This window comes from Silene latifolia, chromosome 10 (assembly GCF_048544455.1).
Source record: "Silene latifolia isolate original U9 population chromosome 10, ASM4854445v1, whole genome shotgun sequence".
NCBI classification, from domain to species: domain Eukaryota; kingdom Viridiplantae; phylum Streptophyta; class Magnoliopsida; order Caryophyllales; family Caryophyllaceae; genus Silene; species Silene latifolia.
Genome location: NC_133535.1, coordinates 50,213,346 through 50,238,620, shown reverse-complemented (window position 1 = coordinate 50,238,620; position 25,275 = coordinate 50,213,346). Strand labels below are relative to the sequence as shown.

At 38.7% G+C, this 25,275-nt stretch overlaps 1 protein-coding gene across 1 annotated transcript; it reads right to left on the bottom strand.

Annotated features, from left to right (window-relative positions):
• Positions 1-23,555: 23,555 nt before the first annotated feature.
• Positions 23,556-25,083, bottom strand: LOC141607570 (protein FAR1-RELATED SEQUENCE 5-like). The gene is made up of 2 exons (XM_074426923.1): positions 24,959-25,083; positions 23,556-24,231 (listed from the first exon to the last, which is right to left on the bottom strand). The coding sequence occupies exons 1-2, from the start codon at positions 25,081-25,083 to the stop codon at positions 23,556-23,558; spliced, it is 801 nt and encodes a 266-aa protein (XP_074283024.1).
• Between the last annotated feature and the right edge of the window lie 192 nt (positions 25,084-25,275).

Here is a 25,275-nt window from a genome sequence, read left to right as displayed (position 1 = left end):
CGATAGTCAAAAGAATCGACTCTTAGGATCACCATGGAGGTCCTATCCACGACCGGGCACCGAATGTTATAAAACATTTAGGACTCCACGTCGATGTCACAAGTGTGTCCTACGAAATTTCCGTATAAATCGCCTCTCGTGATTGGTTGGTCGGTCAACCGGTTGACTTATGGCTCGTTGAACCCACCATCAACCAACGTCACAAAATAATTGCCGAGTTATCAGCTCATGTGGGCAATTAAGGACCGAGAAGATATAATGTTCGTTCAGTTCACTTTGTGGTGTTCAAAATTTGTCGTACAAATCCACATGACAAACAAAATATATATATAAAATATCAAAACGATGATGTCGTATAGAGTACAAGAGAGAATGAATCTGATCCATAAAAGAGTACTACAACTTAGGAACACGTTTAATTCCCATGGAATTAACATGCCCTTCATGCTTATCTTGTCGTAATGCTTTAGTGAGAGGATCTCCTATGTTATCATCTGTAGCAATCTTTTCTATCACTACTTCTGTTGCTCCACGTAATCCCGGATTAGATGAGCTTTCCGTTGTACATGTCTAGACTTGTTGCTAGACTTTGGCTCCTTAGCTTGGAAGATGGCACCACTATTGTCGCAATAGATGGTGATCGGGTCATTCGAACTAGGCATTACAGAGAGCCCATGTAAGAATTGACGCATCCATATCGCTTCCTTTGTAGCTTCAGACGCGGCATAGTACTCGGACTCAGTCGTAGAATCTGCTGTAACAGTTTGTTTCGAACTCTTCCGGTGATCGCATCGCCATTAAGAGTAAAAACGAATCCAGATCGAGATTTCGAGTCATCTCGATCCGTTTGGAAGCTAGCATCTGCAGAACCGGTTGCGCATAGCTTTTGTTCGCCTCCATAAGTCAATGCCCAATCTTTAGTCCTCCGTAGGTACTTAAGAATGTTCTTGACAGCTAACCAGTGTGATTCACCTGGATGCTGTTGGAATCGACTTGTCATACTCAATGCATATGCCACGTCCGGACGTGTGCATATCATGGCATACATGATTGATCCTATTGCCGAAGCATAAGGAATCCGTGTCATGCGCTCTTTCTCTTCCGGTGTCTCTGGTGCCTGAGACTTGCTCAAATGCACCCCTGGAGCCATTGGAAGGAACCCCTTCTTGGAGTTAGTCATGCTGAATCTCTCAAGGACTTTGTCTATGTAAGACTCGATCGAGAGATAGCATCCGTCGTGATCTATCTCGATAGATACGGATGCCTAGAATTCTTTGTGCCTCTCCCAGATCTTTCATCTGGAAATGGTTCTTCAACCATACTTTCACCGAAGTTAAGAGAGGTATGTCATTCTCAATCAGGAGTATGTCGTCAACATACAATATTAGGAAGACAATCTTGCTCCCACTCGACTTGATATATAGACATGGTTCCTCGACAGATCGAGTAAATCCATTTTCTTTAATCACTTGGTCGAAGCGATGATTCCAACTCCGAGATGCTTGCTTAAGTCCATAAATGGAACGCTTAAGCTTGCATACTTTCTTAGGATGTTGTGGATCGATGAAACCTTCGGGTTGTACCATGTACAACTCTTCCTCCAAAAAGCCGTTTAAGAAGGCGGTTTTCACGTCCATTTGCCAAATTTCATAGTCATGAAAAGCGGCGATCGCTAAGATAATCCGAATGGAACGCAGCATGACTACGGGTGCGAAAATTTCATCGTAGTGCAAACCTGGCACTTGAGTGAAACCTTTAGCAACTAGTCGTGCTTTATAGATATCTTGTTGACCTTCCACAGAATGCTTTATCTTGTAAAGCCATTTGCATTGAAGGGGACGAACCTTAGCAGGTAAGTCAACAAGATCCCACACGTTGTTCTCATACATGGAGTCCATCTCGGATTGCATGGCCTCAAGCCATAGCTTTGAGTCAGAACTAGTCATGGCACCTTTATAGGTTGCGGGTTCACTACTCGTTAAGAGTAGAACGTCATCTATGTCATGTTCCTCGACCATACCAATGTATCTGTTTGGAGGAATAGAGACTCTTCCCGACCTCCTAGGTTCCTCAGGAATATTCACCACAGCCGGGATTGAAGGAACAGGTTCCTCCAATGGTTGCTCGGTGTTTGGTTCTGGAATCTCCGACAGGTCGAAGGTTCTATCACTCTTTGCATTCTCAAGAAATTCCTTCTCTAAGAATGTCGCACTAGCCGCAACAAAAACGCGTTGTTCGGTTGGCGAATAGAAGTAATGACCAAATGTTCCTTTAGGATAACCTATAAAGTATGTCTTGACCGATCGCGGGCCGAGCTTATCCTCGTGTCTCCACTTGACATAAGCCTCGCAGCCCCAAACCCGTACAAAGGACAAGTTAGGGACCGTTCCCTTCCATAGTTCATATGGAGTCTTGTCTACTGACTTTAGACGGACTTGGTTAAGTATTAGAGCGGCCGACAAAAGAGCATAACCCCATAATGAATCAGGTAAAATCGTGTGACTCATCATGGATCGAACCATATCAAGTAGTGTTCGATTTCTCCGTTCGGACACACCATTCAACCGAGGTGTTCAGGTGGAGTTAATCGTAGGGCAATCCCACAGTCCTTTAGGTGTTGATCAAACTCGTGAGAAAGATACTCGCCACCACGATCCGAACGCAGTGTTTTAATCTTCCTACCTAATAGGTTCTGTACCTTATTCTGGTATTCCTTGAATTTCTCAAAGGATTCACTTTTGTGCTTCATTAAGTAGACATAGCCATATCTACTTAAATCATCCGTGAAAGTGATGAAATACCTATAGCCTTCTCGTGCGGTGATTGACATAGGACCACATACATCCGTGTGTATGAGCCCTAATAGGTCAGCAGCGCGCATTCCAACACCTTTGAAGGAAATCCGAGTCATCTTACCGATGAGACATGATTCACACGTGCCAAATGATTGAAAATCAAAGGCCGAGATAGCTCCATGTTTGATGAGCTGTTTTACGCGTTTCTCATTAATGTGTCCCATACGGCAGTGCCATAGATACGTTTGATCTTTGTCACCAACCTTTAACTTTTTATTCATTACGTGTAATATTTCGGTGGTCTGATCTAGAACATAAATTCCATCATGGAGACTGCCTTGCCATAAATCATATTGTGTAAAGAGAAAATGCAAGTATTATTCTCAATTACAAATGAAAAACCAAGTTTGTCAAGTGCAGAAACTGAAATAATGTTTTTCGAAAGACTGGGTACATAATAGCAATCATATAATGATAACTCAAATCCGCTAGGAAGCTGGATCACATATGTTCCCCTCGAGACGGCAGCCACTCTTGCTCCATTCCCGACACGCAGGTCAACCTCACCCTTTACGAGAGGCTTGAGATTTCGGAGGCCCTGCACATGATTACACAGATGAGAACCACAACCAGTATCAAGTACCCAAGTTCCGTAACTTGCGTGGTTAATCTCAATCATATGAATAAAAGTAGACGGAGAAGACATACCAACAGGTTTAACGCGACCTGCTTTTATGTCCTCATGATAAACAGGACATGTACGCCTCCAATGCCCAGTCTTGTGGCAATGATGGCATTCCATGTTTTCGGTCTTGCTCTTTGTCGTGCCTGATGAGTTACTTGCCTCACCAGGCCCACTCTTACCTGATCCCGACTTCTTAAACTTCGGTTTGCCTACTGCTAGGCCTGGCTGAACTTTGCCCTTACCCTTGCCCTTGTTTGACACAACGAGAACATCTTGTTTCATGCTCCCACTGAACTTCATGTCCTTCTCGGTCTGTACGAGGAGGGAGTGCAGTTCATGGGGAGTTTTCTTCAAATCATTCATATAGTAATTCGCTCTAAATTGCGAATAACCATCGTGGAGTGAGTGAAGTATGCGGTCAATAACAATGTTCTCGCTGATCTTACAATCAAAGGTCTCCAGCTTCTCGACATTCTCAATCATCCGAGAATGTGTGGGCTAACTGGTTGGCCCTTCTGGAGTCTCGCATCAAAGAAGCGAGTGGTAAGCTCATAGGTCACGATTCTCGGTGCTTTTGAGAATTCCCTAGTGAGTGTAGTGAAAATCTTGTTTGCACTTTGAGCTACGAAGCGTTTCTGCAAATTGGATTCCATTGCAAAAATAAGTACGTTCTTTACCGCACCCGCTTCCATGGCGAAATCGTTATACTTGTCGATTTCGTTAATTTCAGCCGTGGGGCCTGGGTTTGGTGGGATGGGCTCAATCAGATATTTGAGCTTCCCATCAGCAATGGCAGCATTCCGTAATGCCGCCTCCCAGTCCGTGAAGTTTGATCCATCATTCTTCAGTCGAGTAGACTGATTCATCTGATCCATGAAGATCCGAAGCCAGGACTCACGGTCCAATGTGACACTTGGCATTGGGTCGTCCTTACGGCCAGCCATTATGTTATTAGCAGTTTAAATGTTCGTGTTCTACACTGAAAAAGGAAGAAAAACAAAACGAAATAAGCAACTCATCGAGGTGATTTAAGTCTATTTTAAAATTCATTTTAAACATGTAGACTCTCGCACTTGCATAATTGATCTCCCTCAAGAATGATACAAGTGATCCCAAGACTCAATTTCTGTAAATTGATAAGCCAATCGCTTAGCTAATTCTTAGGAAGAACTCTTGGTCGATAGATTTCCGTAAATCCTATCTATAGTCCACCACAGTCACAGGATCGTACGAGTGACCATAGTGTTGAGATAAAATAGGTCAATCGGTTCCAACTTACCCGACGTAGAAGGGGTCATATTATGCCTACCGACGAAGAAGGGACTCATTGGAGTTTGACCTATAAAGACCGTTCTCAATTTTAGTTTATACGAGGAAGATCCCATCAACTAAATTAAAATTCATATTAAGTGAACGAATAACTAGCGTCTGCGTGAATGAATTAATTTTGGTGATGGCTTATAAAAATCGTGTGACATACGAATGTCAAAAAAAAACTAACTCGTGACCTCTAAATGTGTCAGTTTTCATGCATTTATTAGGTGGTTTGGTTTTTAGGCGGAATATGATGCATACTATCGTTACGGAAAAATAAATAATTGAATGCAATACGTAAATAAAATTTCCTAGTGTGGCCTATCCTAATAAAAAGAACAAAATACAACTTTGGAATCCACCGTTGGACCCAAGAAGCTTGTCTTGTTGTTCCATCTTGATCCAGTTAGCGGGAGTGAGCATCTGGTCTCCGTCTTTGGTCTTCTCAAAAATTACAATTAAAATTACAAAATATAAACCTAATTACATTCTAATAAAAACTGTAATTACAAGTGAAAAATCCAAAACGGAGATACGAGATCTCAAAATACAACCAAGACCGTGTTCCATCATTACGGTAACACGTTCTACTAAGGCCACACTAAGTTACAACCGTTTGCAAAATAAATAAATACGTAATAAAAGGCATTCAAGGCATTCAACAAAACGATAAATAAATGCATCAACTAAAAACAAATTCATTCGTGACATAATTCCGTAATTATGTTAAATTTATCCAAACCACCTTTTAATGATTAAAATTCATGTGATAAAACCGCTTCTATCATTCAATTTTAATCCATTACAATCCGTTACTTTAAATACGCTTTAAAATAACTTAATGGTACGTGTGTGAACCGTTTCACAATCATAGCGAGTGTACAATATCCGTATAATGTACATTTTGTAGCCAAAAGAAAATTTAAAGCAAAAAGAATAAATTTTCAAAGCTGTCAAAGCAGAAATCCCTCGATCCAAGGACACGGGTGCTCGATCGAGGACGAAAAGGGCTCGATCGATGAATCGCAAGTCGATCGAGAGGTGTGCTAATCAGGAAGTACTCGATCGACAAAACTGGTAGTCGATTGAGGACTTATATCAGACAATCGCTCGATCGAGTACGAGGACTTCTCGATCGAGCGTTGGGGTTTTAAAGGGTCGATCGAGTACAAGCAAGGACTCGATCGAGTAAAAACATGTCAGAAAAACCATTCGATCGACCAAAAACATGCTCGATCGAGGGAAAAAGTTTCTGGAAAACATAAAACCCTCGTGAAAACAGTTTGACAAAACAAAATCAATTGCAATTTTGATCAAAAACGCATCAAAACAATTTAACAATTGACAAAACTTGACATATTGTTATAATCTCTGTATAAAACAACAATATGTAAAAGATCAAATCGAAAATCACACAAAACAACCGTGTAATATCATGTCACGGTTAAAAAAAAAATCCAGCCGTGTATACATGGCACGGTTTTCGAGATAAAACACAACCGTTTCAAAATCGTTTTATGAAAAACACATAGAAAAATTTACGTGGCCTCGCTCTGATACCACTTGAGGGTTAATATCCGTATAATACCCTTTAAATTTAGGACTATAACGTAAATTTAACATGCGAATATCGTCATAAAACATAAATACAATATAGAAACGATAAGGAATTAGAATCAACCTCGGGTCCTTATAGTGCGGCGTAAAGAACAGAAATCAAATGAGATTCCCTCCTAATTGTTGCACCCAAGACTTGTCCGAGATATGCCCTTGTGCTAGATGGTGTTCTCCGATTGCCTTGCAATATTGGGAGAACTGATGTGAGGTTTTCTCGAGATGTGAGATCTCAGTTTCAGAGAGAAAATTAATCTCTAAAACCCTAATTATTTTCACTAATGACGATTAGGTCAGAAGGGAGGAGAAGCTCTCCCTTTTGATCTCCTAATCTCGGCCAAACCGAGTCCATGGGGAGGAAATGGGCTTTTCCATTTCCTCTTCATTTTAACTCGTAGTCCGTGCCCAAAAGACTAAATGTATATGATGCGGTTTATTATAAATCGTCATCGGTTATCGGCTATTAAAACATCAACTAATAACACGGGTTAGTTGAAGTATTAAAACGTGTCCGACAAAGACGATATTGTATAATTAATTCAATATACATTAATTAAATATAAAACGCTTATATTTAATTTTACGAATTAACTGGTTAATTCGCCTTAGCCCATGATATTTAATCCGTATTAAATATAATATCTCAACATCACATTTTGACTAATTACTAGTCAAATGACTCGGACTAACTGGTTAGTCAAATTTGGCATCTACATGACTGTATTTTCATACCGTCACATCTCTCGAACGTATCCTATAGGTGTGACTTTTAGGGACCAGTTGATCACCGCCATCTGTATGACAATAACGTCAAACTTATCTAGCAAGCCAACCGTTATTGATAAACGTGGATCAACTGATAATAATACCAAAGGTATGCCCTTTGATCCTTTTAGAGGTTTATAAGTCCTTGCACTAACTGTTAAGGACACCAACCCCAACATATACAATTGACCTCCCTCAAGAATTATATAAATGATCCCAAGACTCAATTATCTGTAAATTGATAAGCCAACCTCTTGGCTAATTCTACTGCTAGAATTCTTGGGTGATAAATTTCTGTAAATTATATCTATAGTCCATCATAATCACGAGAAACTCTTCGGATTATAATGTTGAGGTAAAATAAGTCAACACAAACTACTTACCCAACGTAGAAGGGGTCACATGGAGATTAAGGTCCTATATGCCTACCGACGAAGAAGTGATTCATATTTATTTGGCCTTATAAAGACTAGTCTCAATTTTAGTTTTAGAGGAAGATCCCATCAACTTTATTTTAATTCATTTTAAGTGAACTAATATCTAGCATACAAGAATGAATAAACTAAGATGATGGCTTAAAATTTTGTGACATCTTTATGTCCATGATAACTAACATACAATCTATATGAGTCAATTTTCATGCATATAAGTAGTAGGTGGTTTGGTTTAGGCGGAATATGATGCACTAATTATCATGCGAATGAAAAGCAACGAGAATGAAAAACGTAAAATAAAATAAAGTCCTAGTGTGGCCTATCTACCAAAATGAACATAAATACAACTTTGGAATCCTTCCTAGGACCCGAGAAGCTTGTCTTGATGTTCCATCTTGGTCCATGTAGCGGGAGTGAGCAATCCAATCTCCATCTTTAGTCTTCTCAAAATTACAATTAAAATTACAAAATAAACCTATTTACATTCTAATTTCAAAAACATAATACTAAAGAAAACCAAAAGGAGATTCGAGATCTCAAAATTACATTAAAATTATGTTTCCATCATTACGAAAACATAATTAACTAAGGCCACACTAGGTAATACAAAATTACAACCGATTGCAAAAATACGTAAATTAAACCATTCAACAATTCATACAACTAAATAAAAATGCATCAACTATAAATTAACTGTAACACCCCCATACTCCAAGTGCCTTACCAGGACCACTCAGGTATAAGGATACTACCATCTCGGTTGCCCGAGGTACTGAATATCATAAGACAATAAAGAAACGTACTTTTAAAGTAATTATAGATTAAGTGATTACATGTTCAAACCAAAACTAATAAAAGGAATTACAAGGTTCTCATACGGTCTCTACACTAAAACTATCAAAGCTACTAGACTTCGCCGTCGACACGTGCGGAAGACTTCTAACCGCCACGTGATGACTCATCCCGGCTATCCCATACGCGTCATATCACACACTGCTCAATAGCGCTCGCTCACCACCCCGAATGGATCACCACAGTTTTTAAAACATTTAAACGGGGTTAGTACTAATCACACAATTCAATACATATATCAACAATAAGATAAAAGATGACTTAATGTCACACACACACAACCAACCAACTCCAATCATCTCAATCACCGATCGTCCCTTTGGACCGACCACCGATGGGGGACCGCAGCCGTTCCCACCTAAGCCCCGCTCATCATACCGAGCGATAACCCCGTCCATTAATGTGCACATCCCCTTCCGTGGCGGGTTCCACGAAGGGCGAAACTAGGGCGTGAAGTCACTCCCGCAAGTGACCCCACTCACCCGAGAACGCATCTCGAGAACCATCAACAGCAATCACAACCACAAACACAGTATAATCATCATATCAAACAACCAAATACAGCACATCACCAATATCCCATTATGGGACTAATACTGAGTAGAAAATCCTACCTGAAAAGCAACACAATCATCAGACGGTATCAACAGCTGTATCAAAAAGCCTCTTCTACGAACCCTCCTCCTATCATATAACACATAGAGGCTACACATCACATACTACACACAAAAACCCCCAATCTCTAAATTAGGGTTTAAACAAATCAAAGGAAAGGCAATAAAAAGGGTACGTAGATCTTACCCTCGACGCAAGGAACTCAACGGTACGAATAACGACAAGAACTGGCCGACTGAACTCCGGGAATTGCTAAGAATGCGATTAGGAAGATGAACTTGTTGCTTTCTCTCTTAAACAGGGTTTTAGGTTTTGTAAAAGTGATTTAAAACAATGACGATGGAACTTAAATACCTTAATCGCATAATTAACAAAACCCGAGAAAACTTCCCGTAAAACCGGACACTCGATCGAGTACCCAAGGTACTCGATCGAGTACCCCCTTACTCGATCGAGTACCCCAGCTACTCGATCGAGTACCCAACAGGTCAGAAACTATTTTTGTAACACCCCACGGTAATTGAAGAGGTCCAGTGATAGGCTTAAATGACTAGTGCTTAAAGGGATTGGAAGTACTACTCATATCAACAAAGTGCACTTTCTTTTATGGTCATCCATGCGAAAAAACTCCAAAGTTAAGCGTGCTTGGCTGGGAGTAGTCTTAGGATGGGTGACCTCCTGGGAAGGTTTCCGGGATGCGCATGAGTGAGGACAAAATGCGCTATAAAGGACCCGTGTTGATCTGTGGGCCATGTACACAGCCTGGTGAGCTATCATAAGTAACCGCTCCCGACCCGGTTTGGGTCGGGTTGTTACAAGTGGTATCAGAGCGACCCTGCGACCGTGTGGTGATCGGAGGCAGTGGTTATACGCTCCATTGTGATCACACACCTAGTGGGGGAGGATTCTGGGTTAGCGGTTATGCTCCCAGGCGCAACGAGGACGTTGCGTTCTTCAAGTGGGGGTGACTGTAACACCCCACGGTAATTGAAGAGGTCCAGTGATAGGCTTAAATGACTAGTGCTTAAAGGGATTGGAAGTACTACTCATATCAACAAAGTGCACTTTCTTTTATGGTCATCCATGCGAAAAAACTCCAAAGTTAAGCGTGCTTGGCTGGGAGTAGTCTTAGGATGGGTGACCTCCTGGGAAGGTTTCCGGGATGCGCATGAGTGAGGACAAAATGCGCTATAAAGGACCCGTGTTGATCTGTGGGCCATGTACACAGCCTGGTGAGCTATCATAAGTAACCGCTCCCGACCCGGTTTGGGTCGGGTTGTTACAATTTTATTTCGCAACTTGCCCTTACTCGACAGAGTAAGGGCTACTCGATAGAGTACCCCAAGGCTTATAAATACGGAGTATTACAGTCTTCCCTCCTTAAAAAGAACTTCGTCCCCGAAGTTCAACCCATACATAAAAACAACCATACTGACTCGACCAAGACACAACAACTTAGCTAAGGACTCAAGAACTCGACCGAACATAGAACATGAACTCTTAACACCCACTCCACCAACTATGTTTATTCCACAACATGACTCACTATATCGTATCTACCACATATATATCTCTCACGACACCAACTCCATACATAACCAACTACCATCCTCTAATGCTGCTAGCTCCATAATATCATCAACTATCAAATCCAATACCAAGACACTCATAGACATCAAACGGAATGTTACATTCTACCACCCTTAAAAGGAACTTCGTCCTCGAAGTTTACTCACACTCGTAACCTCATCATCCAACTGTCAACACTAGCGAAATATTCTCACACTCCTAAACATCACGCTACTACAAGCACGGTCATGACCTTTAATAAAATCACCCACAACACGAATCGATCTTTTATTCTACATCAAGACTCAACTTCCGAATATATTACCATATGTACAACCATCAAAATCTGTTTTATCGCATCCTACTCCTCCTAAGACAAATGTTATGTCCTCGTAACTCACTAATACCAAACCATATCTATATCTCATTACCCACTGTACCACCACATGTCAAAGATAACCGTCTATAAACCAAACACTCACCATTCTTATATCCAAGGCTCCCATACATAAAAATTTCCCATTCCTCAACTCATTCGGCATAGCACCTAACCTATACCATAAACTCGTAGCAAATCACCATACCCACTCTTCATTATTACTGCCAAACAACATACCTCTCTATGTAAGGCACTTATCTCCCAGAAGCATAACTCACGATCCGCACTCGTTACGTACACGCACACTAGATCCTCAAGTTCTTTCTTTCATTACCGCAAAATTCATACACAACTTAACATGACACTAATTCTCCCAACACCCTACACTCACTGTCTCAACTAAAGATTATGAACTACCTGCCGCTTTCAGATCATTACCACACATGTTCCACGAATCATTTTCCATTACCATGTCTACCGATGTCTCATCTGAAAACAAGATCAAAATTACCGTAACAACCTCTCACAACCGTGTCCCATCAACAGATTATCACTATCCCATGACAACAACGAAACATATACAACTCTGTTTCATATCATACTCTACCTCATTCCCGACTTAACCTGGTAAAGAAAACATCAATAAACAAGACAACTGTCTATCAGCACAAACTGAAACTCGCAGAGAGCAACATCAAACAAAACAACAATCCATGTATAACTGGTATGTACTTTCGAAACTCGAATCATAATCATCCCGCCTACTCCACCACAACCGGTGACGGCATCACAACACCGCCACCAACAGCCACACCGTAGTGCGAAAATACCCGCATCACAGCACTATGTACCGTGCCCGGATCACCACCCGAGGCATCACAACCACACCGATAGACATCACAACTGCATACAATTCCCATAAATCGACTCAAAGATAACTTCTCGGACGGAAAAACTTACCCAAATCCACTTTATCAAATCACCACGCAACATCTTATATGGATAAACAGATAAGCATCTCATGAACATCATCTCTACCATTTCACGGAATATACATGTGTTATCAATACACATAAAATTATAACTAGCCATGTCAAATCCATCAAATTATTACCTTTTGGATATCATTCAATTAAATTACCGTGTCCAACATATATATATTACAGAACATTCATAAAACAACTTTATAATTATCACACCATACCACTTCTTGTGAGGTCAGAACCTCACACAAACATTTACACATATCATAGACCCGTAATCACAACCAACTAGTCAATCCTGACCACGTAAGTTACCACTCGAAAAAGGTTACCTGCTGCCCGAGTTTAACTCATATGCCCCTCATAACATACTCCCCCATTCGCACAACCATCACTTCCTGCCAAATATAACCATACCTTCACTATTCAACTAATAGCGTCCGCCTCATCTAACCACATCTTATACCCTCTCACAATCATACACAACAATCAGGTCCCTACCAAATCAACCTCTTTAGAATTGTTACCTTTCTAATATTCCATCACTCTTAACCATTAGTGATAACACCACAATGCCACCACCGTCAGTATATCAAATCTCTTACACTCATATCAAAATAACATGGTTTTTCTCCTATTTTTGGTTAACATTGCAAATAACGAACATCAAACCCATCCACAAAATTACCTCAACATTATTCCCAATGCTATCTTATTTGTATTGTCATCCAGCTCTCCACCAAATACCTCGTATCGTGCCAATACTCCACCAACTTCTTACTCCCTTAATTCCTCGAAACTCATTACCAATCATGTTGTCCTGAAACTCCTATATAACCTTTAGCTAACATCCTCGTGATACCATCACACATTTCGATGATCCCTTATCTTTATATCACATAGCTCCGGTGAACATTTTCCTCAACTTACTTTTATCCTTCTTTTCTCTTTACACTCAATAATACCAATTAATAGTTCAACTCCTTATTTCTTCTAGCTAACTCTTTAGAAATCTGGTTACCCCTTCGTTGCTCCAAAACTCAATTCCATTATTTTCTACCGACATCATCTCACTCTTTCTTACCATGGATCTTCTCTTATTATGCTATCACTCATACTTGCCATTAATCTATCCATAGAACCAACGTTTGATGTTCAAACAATTGCATCTCCCTTTTTTTTTTTTTACATCTCTAGAAATCAGAATTCATTTAATACCGTTAATTACCCAAGGAAATCACACAGTAGTTTCATCTTTTAATAAACCAAACCTCCCAAACTCACTCACTGTCTACAAATACACCTCGCGACATGTCTCCACAAAGTTCACTATATATTACTCTTCTCAACCCCTTTAAACGAACTTTCACTACATAAATCCATAACCCACACGACTCCTAACCATTTCCCTCCATAACTCTTTACACATCGCAAGCCGCCACTATCCACATTCTTACTTTCAATCTCTTCATTCTCACGTTCATTATACTCACATCATCCCTTGCCTATATTCACTTATTTTTACATTACTCAACACACAATCATATCACTCATCCCGTCTCGCAAAACGTACGCCATGCCTCAATAAACTATACCAATCTTCCTTTTCTTTTTCCACCATCTATCATAATCACATATGACTCATGTCCTCCCCACCGAACTCATACTCATCATAGTGCCACTCTTTACACCATAAGATTGGGTAACTTACGCTTCAGGACCAACACATACGTAAAACAATGCATAAAGAAGTAATACAACACCTTTGAATTAAACATAATATGCAACGAATGTCAAAAAGATAGACATGTGACCCGAAACACGCATATGACCTGCACGGACCCCACTCGATCGAGTACCAGAACCTACTCGATCGAGTTGAGGCTACTCGATCGAGTACCCAACATGCTCGATCGAGTGCCCCCCTCACTTAACACAAACAGAGACCTTCGATCTCGACTTACTCGACCGAGTAGCCCGGCTACTCGATCGAGTGACCCCATACTCGATCGAGTGCCCGAGGTACTCGATCGAGTGCCCAAAAACACGATTCTGGTCAAAATAACGACAAGTACCCACTCGATCGAATCAAACCCACTCGATCGAGTCATGCAGACTCGTGAATACTACCCGAATGTTATCTCACATACCCTAACGTACTATGCATTCATTATTACTTCAACATTATGATTACAACTACGCATTCAAATCTGCGCGACTCCTCATACAATTAACAAAATAATCTACTTCGTGTTATCAAGTGCCACGTTATAAACAACCGTCATGCTTTTCATCCAATTCGTTATATAAAACACATATCATTGAACCTCTATTCTTCATGTTACTACTTACCAAAGCCAAACATTACCATCTATCATGCTCATATAGCATTCAACTTTCAATCATGTATTACCCGCATGTGTTAAATTTTCATAACTTTTCATAACACAAACCACACCCATACACTACAAATCCTATTTCCATGTTGCTAATACAACAACATTACAAATCCACTTCATCACACATCATCATATACGAACTACTTTCTTTTTCTACCATGTCATTCATCATTCTCATATACTTTTCCAACGATTCCAACCAACATGTCAACCAACTATCATGCAACATGCTTTCAACAAACCATATACAGCACAATTAACATACACGTCGCACATATACACACGGACTCCACGTTCCCATACCATGTGACTGGCTTAAGTATCATGGGGCCAAGATTTTGAAATGAGGGCGCCTACTCACCCAAAACCTAGCATCAGCCGGGGCTCCCATTACACATACACCAGGTTCATTTTATTAGACTCCCTATGTTCATTATGTTCATTTGTTACAGGTTCCAAAATCGTCGCTCTGATACCATTTGTAACACCCCCATACTCCAAGTGCCTTACCAGGACCACTCGGGTATAAGGATACTACCATCTCGGTTGCCGAGGGTCGAATATCATAAGACAATAAAGAAACGTACTTTTAAAGTAATTATAGATTAAGTGATTACATGTTCAAACCAAAACTAATAAAAGGAATTACAAGGTTCTCATACGGTCTACAGCTAAAACTATCAAAGCTACTAGACTTCGTCTGACACAGCGGAAGACTTCTAACCGCCACGTGATGACTCATCCGGCTATCCCATACGCGTCATATCACACCGCTCAATAACCGCTCACCACCCCGAATGGATCACCACAGTTTTTAAAACATTTAAACGGGGTCAGTACTAATCACACAATTCAATACATATATCAACAATAAGATAAAAGAGACTTAACTGTCACACACACACAACCAACCAACTCCAATCATCTCAATCACTAACGTCGTCCACTTTGGACTAGCCCGCCGATGGGGGACCGCAGCCGTTCCCACCTAAGCCCCGCTCATCATACCGAGCGATAACCCTGTCCATTAATGTGCACATCCCCTTCCGTGGCGGGTTCCACGAAGGGCGAAACTAGGGCGTGAAGTCACTCCCGCAAGTGACCCCACTCAGCCGAGAACGCATCTCGAGAACCATCAACAGCAATCACAACCACAAACACAGTATAATCATCATATCAAACAACCAAATACAGCACATCACCAATATCCCATTATGGGACTAATACTGAGTAGGAAATCCTACCTGAAAAGCAACACAATCATCAGACGGTATCAACAGCTGTATCAAAAAGCCTCTTCTACGAACCCTCCTCCTATCATATAACACATAGAGGCTACACATCACATACTACACACAAAAACCCCCAATCTCTAAATTAGGGTTTAAACAAATCAAAGGAAAGGCAATAAAAAGGGTACGTAGATCTTACCCTCGACGCAAGGAACTCAACGGTACGAATAACGACAAGAACTGGCCGACTGAACTCCGGGAATTGCTAAGAATGCGATTAGGAAGATGAACTTGTTGCTTTCTCTCTTAAACAGGGTTTTAGGTTTTGTAAAAGTGATTTAAAACAATGACGATGGAACTTAAATACCTTAATCGCATAATTAACAAAACCCGAGAAAACTTCCCGTAAAACCGGACACTCGATCGAGTACCCAAGGTACTCGATCGAGTACCCCCTTACTCGATCGAGTACCTCAGCTACTCGATCGAGTACCCAACAGGTCAGAAACTATTTTATTTCGCAACTTGCCCTTACTCGACAGAGTAAGGGCTACTCGATAGAGTACCCCAAGACTTATAAATACGGAGTATTACATTAACCATTCAAGACATAATTCCTTAATTATGTAGAGTAATTTATCCAAACCACCTATTTTATAATTATCAAAATTATGTGACAATTCCTCAATTACTCACAATAATTCCAATCTTAATTCACATTAACTAGTGATATGAATTAATCCAACATTATTTTAAACCTCTTTAAAATAACTGGGTATCTAAAATTTGTGAACCTTTTCACAACAAACAATCATACATTATAAATTTAATGTATAATCATTATTGGCCAAAAACTAACAAAAACCGAAATTGTTTTTTTTATTTTATTTTTATATAACAGCTAACGGCATTAAAAAAACGGGGAAAAAAAACAGAATTTTCTTTTCTCTTTTCTCTCGGCAATTTGCCCTAAAAAAAACAAAAAACAGTTTTTTTTTCTTTTACTCGGCATTTAGCCCTAAATATCAAAAAAAAAATTATTTTTTTTTTCGAAAAACATACCCTTTTAGATGAACAAATTTGTTTAATATTTCTATAATAACAAGATTGGCATAATCATCAACTTTTAATTTAATATAGATCCAAACTAGATGATTCAATTTAACTTCTTAAAAATGAATATCTAAATTATGATTAAATCGATTATCCAAATATTTGATTCATCACAATTGATTTGAACATTAGTAAATTAATGAATCATGATTCTAAACAACAATTTAAAACCATGTATGCCAAAAACTATATAGCAAAACAAATGAACATCATAAAGCAAAACTATTTCCATTTACATTTCAATTTAATTCTAATTAAATTAAAACATCTACAAATTTATCATATTATCATCTTAACCTATTAAAACAACAATATCAATAAATCAAATGGAAACAAAAACATCAAAAAACAAAAAAAAGGTCTCGGCAAATTTTTTTTTAATTCGGCCGAATTTTTTTTTTTCTCTCAAAATTTTTGTTTGAATTCATTTATGAAAATCATATAAAATAATTTCGTGGCCTATTCTCTGATACCACTTGTGGGAAATATTGGTATATTTCATCAAGAAATTCGGATTATAACGAAATTATAATTATGAAAATGCTAGTTATAAACGAAATTACATAAACAAAAAGAGTAGAGATTAGAATCAACCTTTGGTCCTAACAATTTGGCCTAAGAACAAATATCGAGATCGATATTCTCCTAATTGTTGCACCCAAAATGCTTTGAGAAATGCCCTTGTTCTTGCTAGAAAGAGATCCCTAATTTCTCTAATTATTTTAGGGTTTTTGTGATGATAGAATTAGGTCAAAAAGAAGGGAGTAAAAATGATCTCCTCCTCATTCTTTTAACCGTCCAAGGGGAGTCCAAAATGGGAAGATATTTTTCTTCCTTTTTTTCTCCTTTTTCGGTTTCACCAATGATACGTGTATTTTATATAGTCTTTTTAGGCCTTTTCATGCACGTATTTCCACGCTTTTATCGTAGTTTATGCTACAAAATGCCCGAATATGCTACTTTGGTTTGTTTTGTCTTAATTGCACGAATGAACTAGAAAGTAGTGAAATCAAGCCTTTTACCGTCCGTTTAGCATGCATTTGGAGGAAGAGTGAATTTGGAGCGGGAATGTAGCTATTTTGAGATGCGCAAAGAAGTAAGATAGCTAGGCGAGCAAAGGAAGAACTTCAAATTGCTAGTGCCTACTTTGAAAATCCATATCTCGAGTTCTACAACATATATTCAGGTGATTCCAATTGGAGATGAAAGTGTGTCCTCTTATCTTTCCAATGCCACTGGAATCTCCCTGTTTGCCCAAGTAACGAAGAAATGACAGCCGTTTGAAGTTCAGTGCGCAAAGCAGGAAATTGTTGCTGGAAAGTACTCGATCTAGTACAATTATGCTCGATCGAGTCCTTTTTCTACTCGATCGAGTAGTTGCATTTTAGGATTTACTCGATCGAGTAGATTTTCTATTCGATCGAGTGGTTTAAGCTTTAGTTCACTCGATCGAGTGGATTCTCTTATGGGCTTGGGTTTTTTAGTTTTATTCCGTCATTAGGTCAAATAAATCCTATTTTCTTATAAATAGGAAGTTAGGACGTCATGTTTAGGGGGCTTCTCCTCTCGGATTTTACCTTACAATATCAGACGATAATTTTCTACTGTTCTTTGTTTCCTCTCTTTCCGGATTTATTACTGTAACTCTTTCTCTCCCTTTTCTCCTTAATTTATTTAATGTTTATTGTTCTTACTTCCTTTATTCTTGTTCTTCTTTATTCTATGTCTAGCTAAATTCCTCTGCTAGGATTAGGTGATTCAATAGACCGATGTTAATTGCTAATTAGGTTATTAGATCTGTCGTTGTAGTTAGGTCTATGTTGTTAATCGCTGCTTTAACTATATCCTGCTAGCTGATTCGAAGCAATTAGCCTTTTAATTTAGGTAAACCTTGACCTAGACCGAAAGGTTGGAAGGGGTGAGACCTGCAGTGAACAATAGGATGCTTTAGTGAGGGCGAAAGTTAAGCTAATAGCATTTTAGGGCGAATTGAGACCGAAAGGAGATATTCGTTGCCCCTTAGACCGACACATCGACTAATCTGTAACCTTAGCTGCAATTGACTGACGTTCATTGATGACCCGACATCCTAGTTCCCTTCTCTTACTGTTAATTTCTCTTATCTCTATTTCTCTTGCCTTAGCCTCTTTAGTTTAGTTAAATCAAATCAAAACCCCCAACTGTGACATTAGACAGACCGAGTAGACAAGTGAATAGTGACCGCCTCCCTGTGGAGATCGACCCTACTTATCGCTAGCTTCTGTTAGTTATATTTAGGTATTTATTTTTGGTACAGAAACGGCCGTATCAACCAACCACCAAAAATAAGGAGGAAATCTTCTTATTTTAGGTTGTTGTCAAAATGTATAAAATGTGTATTATTTATCAATTGTCATTTATGTCGTTCTGTATTAATAAGTCCACACACTTAATACCGGTCCGTCATCATTTATTATGACAATATAGTATAATATATACATTAACTATAAATATCGCATATTTATAATTTGCTTATTAAATATAACCGTTTATATTTAATTACGAATTAACATCTTAATTCTTTTAAGCTAACATTATATACATTAATTAAATATAACAGTTTATATTCAATTTACGAATTAACAATTAATTCGTCTCAGCTAATATTATTTAATTGTATTAAATAATCGTCTCATCATCACATTGACTAACCTTTTAGTCAAATACATGGACTAACCTTTTAGTCATATAAGGCATCAATGTGATTATATTTTCATATAATCACATCTCTCAAACACATCCTTTAGGTGTGACTTTTAGGGACCAGTTGATCACCGCCATCAGTATGATAATAACGTCAAACTTCTAGGAAGCCAACCGTTATTAATAAACGTTAATCAACTGATAAAATACTAAGTATACCCTTGTGAACCTATAAGAGATTTATATATGTTATCACACTAACTGTGGAGGACACAAGCTCCAACAGACCCCGCCAGTCGTGAGCTACCCTTAGTGAAGCATTGGACATACGAAGATATCAAGCAAAGGGTGAAGGAGGAGAAGCTTGCGTACAGCAGGAATAGGACACTTTGGTATATGGGAGTGGCAGAATGACTTCTACCCAATCTCACGAAATCAGCGTAAAGTGTTATACCGCTTACTTGTGGACGTCCAAAATAGAGAGGTCGATGAGCCAAGGACCATAACCCTCCCGCTGCCCACTGGACTGCTCAATGACGATGAACTTCGCCTGAAGTACCAAGACGTAAGTATTTGCCATTTGCCCTCTGATGAGTCATTATGTATCCATTTTTTTCCCTGTTTCACTCCATATATATCTTGCATTTGTATTGTTGCAGGTCCGGAAACTCAAATGGATGACCTCAAAACGCAACCTAGAACTAGTTTCAGGACTTCATAGTGACATGACGAAGGAATTTGAGGCTTTTTTTACTGTCGGTGTCATTGCTCAGAACGTGGTTCAAGCGGAAGAGGTACAAGAAGGCGGCGAGCCGAGCCAACATCATTCTCAGTTTTCATGGACCCAAGCTTTGGAGAACAATGAAGATTTCATTAATGATTTTCATACTATGGGGCGAATTGTGGATGAAGCCTTGGCGCTCAATCTTGTGGAACCACCCTCGTTTGATTTAGGAATCGATAGCTTAGGTTTTGAAGATGGTGAGGCTGTGGAAAACCCCCAACCCGAGTCTGCAAACAACGAAGGAGCTGAGGCAAGTGCAGCAGTGGATGAGGCCGTGGAAGACCCTCCACTGCATTCTGGAAACCCTGTGGTTGCAAGGTACAAGCGGGGATACACACGAACAGCCAAGAAGCGTGGTCGTAAGACATAAGTGATGGTAGTTGGGGATGACAACATTTTGGATATCGCCTACGATGTTAATATTCTGGGATGGCGTGTGGTTGTAGGTAGTTGTTGTCAGTCAACCAAATTGTAGAAGGATATTTTGAAACATGTTTAAAACATGTTTGTTTGGTTATTGACATGAATGATGCTTCATTTTGTAGTCATGTCATTGAACAAGTCTGTAACATAAACTGGTTTAATTTTCTTAACTTGTGAACTTTCTTAACCAAGGTTGGTTGTTTCAGCCGGCATGTAAAGATGTTGCCATTTGGTCTTTAAATGTTGTCAGTTTTAGTTATGTCTTTTGTGTGTGAATATGGCAACAATTATAAGAAATATGGTGACATATGTATTCATGGAAAATATGTGGCCATGATATCTAAAGATGTGGCCATAATAGCTACTTCCACATAATCCGCAGGTAAAGATGTTGCCATTTGGTCTTTAAATGTTGTCAGTTTCAGTTATGTCTTTTCTTTGTGAATATGGCTACAATTAGTAAAAATATGATGACATATGTATTCATGTAAAATATGTGGCCATAATATCTAATAATGTTACCTTATAAGTAGCTAATAAGAACAATTTTTATATGAATGGCGAAAATGTATCCACAAATGCATATGTGGTTACATATAGTTAAAATAAGAATACATAATTGTTGGTTTAATATGTAACCATTAAGAACATACATGAAACTATTTTGTATTGATCAAATTGTAAACTGAACAAGTAGTTATTAAATATATATAATGTTCACAGAGAAGCATAAAATGTTGCCAATTATATAATAAGTTGGATAATTGGTAATATGGTTACAAATAGTTCAAATGAGGCTATATAAATGGACTACATAGATGTTGCCAAATGAACTTACAATGTCACCACCTGATTAAAAGTTGAGATCTTTCACAAATGGGTTACAAAAAGACCAGATAGGTTCACATAAATACTAGGTAGTTAGGATAGTTCAGATATTACCTCCCAAAATGTTGTAAACCCAAAATACTACACAAAATGTCCAAAATATGGCCAGTAACATATTAAGGTGACTTATAAAAGTCGTGGAATTGGAGTGTATAACTCCGGATTTTCATGTCCCTTTTTGGCCCTTTTCCTTTTCCCAACACCGCTTGGTTTATGTTTACTCCTACCCTTGGTAACAGAACGTATAGGGTCGAGTACGACCGTCTCATTTTGAGCAGTGTCTGGACGAGGTTCTTCGGTCCTCACTTTCTCCTGAAATAGTTTTTGGACCTGCTCATTAGCTGTAGTGTAGAGCTTGTCAAGAATTGTTCTTGCATCAGGCTCATTTTGGCACTTAGCAATAAGATGGTAGAGCTTTGTCATCAGAGATCGCCGTCAATTTAAAGATCCATTGGCAATGGCTCTACGCATATCAGTAGGAAGAATACGGCTCCACACTTCCTTTTTGGCAAATTTAGTCCATCTTCTTCAGATGTACTCCCTCCAATCCAATCCAAACTACCCATTTGACTTTTCACGGTCTACGAGACGACACTTTGACCACACTTTTCTTCATTTATATATTATTATTTTTTGTCGAAATTATAATTTTCTGAAACCTCTTTTTAGAACAAATGTAAATATGTCAATTTTACGTATAAATTTTAAAAATTTGATTAAATAAAATCGATGTCAAAATTTAACAAGGTTGACTTTAAAAAGTGAGTGGGTAGTTTGGATTGGATTGGAGGGAGTATCTATTAGGGATTTCAGTCACAGAATGCATATGGAACACGCGCATTATGTGGAAGCAAAGCATGCCCATTTCCTGAAATTATTTCAGCCCTCTACCATGGTGTTTACGCAATCAAAAGTCACGTGATGAGTACTGCCAGATACACCAGGTGGGTCAACACCATATAATAGAATTGAATCTTCGGTTGAAATTATTTCAGCCCTTGTACCCATAGCCACGACAAACTCTTTCTCAAATAAGCGAAACAATTCAATTGTGTACACCTGAGAGGCGTGTTGTAATAAGTCGACTAAAGGATACACGGAGGTAGGGGTCGACCTAATACAGGTGAACTCTTTACGCTTCTCTTCACCTCTTCACCGCTTAACTGTCCCTTCATATATATGATAGAACTCGGTCAAAGAAGTTGTTTTGGTAGCCTGAAATCCTATAGCATGGTTGGTACTCTCACTCCTTTGGGAAGATAATATACATGCAGAGAAGTACTCATTGTTCAATGCGGTTGACCATTTCTCTTTTAATCCATACAATCTTTTAAACCACTCATTATTTTGCAGGCCATATTCTGATATTATTTTGCTCCAGGTTGTTTCAAATTCGATCTCACTATAGCAGTCGTTCAAACATTTGTTGAATGCATTCTGAAAAACACGATCATGTTTTAACAAGCCAAAGTGAGAGATCGCATTCTGTTGGATGTGCCACTAGCATAACCTATGTCTTGATGATTTGTAAATCTGCAAGCAGCGAATAATATCGTCATGATAATGTCCAAAAAATGCCTACAGACAAATTGTAACCAATTCATGCTAGTATGTTGCAATTGTAACCACTTCATGCTAATATGTTGTCATTTAAAACGCAGCGAATAATATCCTCATCATAATGTCAGAAATGCAAGCAACTATTACAACCAAATTGTAACCAATTCATGCTAATATGTTGCCATTTAAACAAAGAAAGTTACCTCCTCAATTGCATTATTCATTGCTAGGTCTTGATCGGTGAAAATAGAGACCGGTAGAGTGTCCGGGCCCATAGACTCATTGAAGACCTTGAGCAATCATTCAAATGATTCTTGTGTCTCCTTAGCCAATAAAGCACACCCGAACATAACATTTGACCAATGATTGTTTATACCAACAAATGCACCACAAATGAGGTTGTACCTATTTGTTGGGTACGTTGTGTCGAAAATCACAACATGATGGTATAGCAAGTAATCCTCTTTCATCATAGAATCCCGCCAAAACACGTTACATAACCTCCCATCTTCACCAAACTGAACTCGGAAAAAAAAAAACCAGGGTCCTCCGCTTGTCTACTCGCCAACAAAGTCATTAGTGTTGACGCGTCACCACCCTCAATATCTTTCATCTTAAGCCTATGAACGAAGTTGATATGGTCTCTTTTTGTGTGGCCCACCAAATCATCACCACCAGCCGTTTTGGCGGCGATCCTATATTGCACAGTAGCGGGGACCATAGCTTCAGTCATGGCCTCTATAAACTCACCCTCTGCATCCGTAATTTTCCTCTCGGAACGATGGTGATGCTGCCACTCAGGTGGGGTTAGTGGATGATTGTGTTCAAGAACATGGCTCAACACTTCCCATACTCCGTTATCAGTCACTTGGACCCTTACATTAGCTTTGCAGGAGCATCGTGTCTTAACATTTTTCTTCCCCTGGCCATATGTAGAAAGACTTGCCTCCGATTTTTTCCCATTACCATGTTGACCTTCACAAAAGCACACAAAGTATCTCTCAAATTCAGGGGCTCCCAGAACGTTAGCCCTATGAAGTCCGCTTTTCCTAATGCTAAATCCAATTGCTTGAGAATGCTTTTTGTATAGCTCGTATAAATCCTCCCACTTGTCACCCACAGCGCCTACTAAAGATCCTGAGTGACTGGATACAAAGACAAAATGGTAACATAATTATACAATATGTATACAATCAGGGTTCAACAATTTCACCAAACAATTAAGCCATAACTGATGACATATGTTTGAAAGAATGCATTAAATGCAACAATTAAATACAAAGAAGGATATTAATGCTCCAATCATTAGAGATCATCATAGTACAATCAGTACATTCATTAAATGCAGTGATTGGATAAAATGGTAGCATAATTAAATCATTCTCATAATTAAAAGTTTCATAAACAATTAAAAGTTTCATAAACAATGACGCTTCAACTATTTCACCAGACATATGAGCCAAAAATGGTGACATATGTTTCAAAACATGGATTAAATGCAACAATTAAATGGAAAAACAAATATTGATACTCCAGTCCTCAGAACATCATCGAATTATCGTCATCATATTGTAAATACAATGATTGTATAACAGAAAGTATCAATAAAAAACTATTATACACAGATTATATATACACAAATAAACCATAAGTGTCAATTGTTATTTGCAAATTCGATTTAGTTGTTTATGAAATCCTCATTAAACACAAGTAATTCTAACAACACACATTCATTCATTCAAATTATAATTATACAAAGATTATATGTATACAAAAAACCATAAGTGGCAACACATTTTTAAAAAGTCGAATTAATTCGTCACTCTAGGTTACGAGTTCAAACAAAGTTTGCATGCATATTAACAACGTTACTCGCCATCACTGCTACACACTTTGATCGCATCATCGCTATTACCTCCAACATCAGAGTCCACTGGAACAACGTCAGATGGTTCGTTCTGTACGGTGATAATCTCACCTAAATCATCCAATTCCATTGAGTGAGTTTGGTTCTTTTATTTTTTAAATTATAAAATAAATAAATTAATGACACAAGAAACTAAGGCGGTTTTATGAAGACGGAGATTGTCATATGTGAACAACAATCTGATGAAAATGAAGAATTAAGTGTTTGATGAAAATGAAAATTGAGTGTTTGATGATAATTGTGATAAAAGAAGAAGTGATAG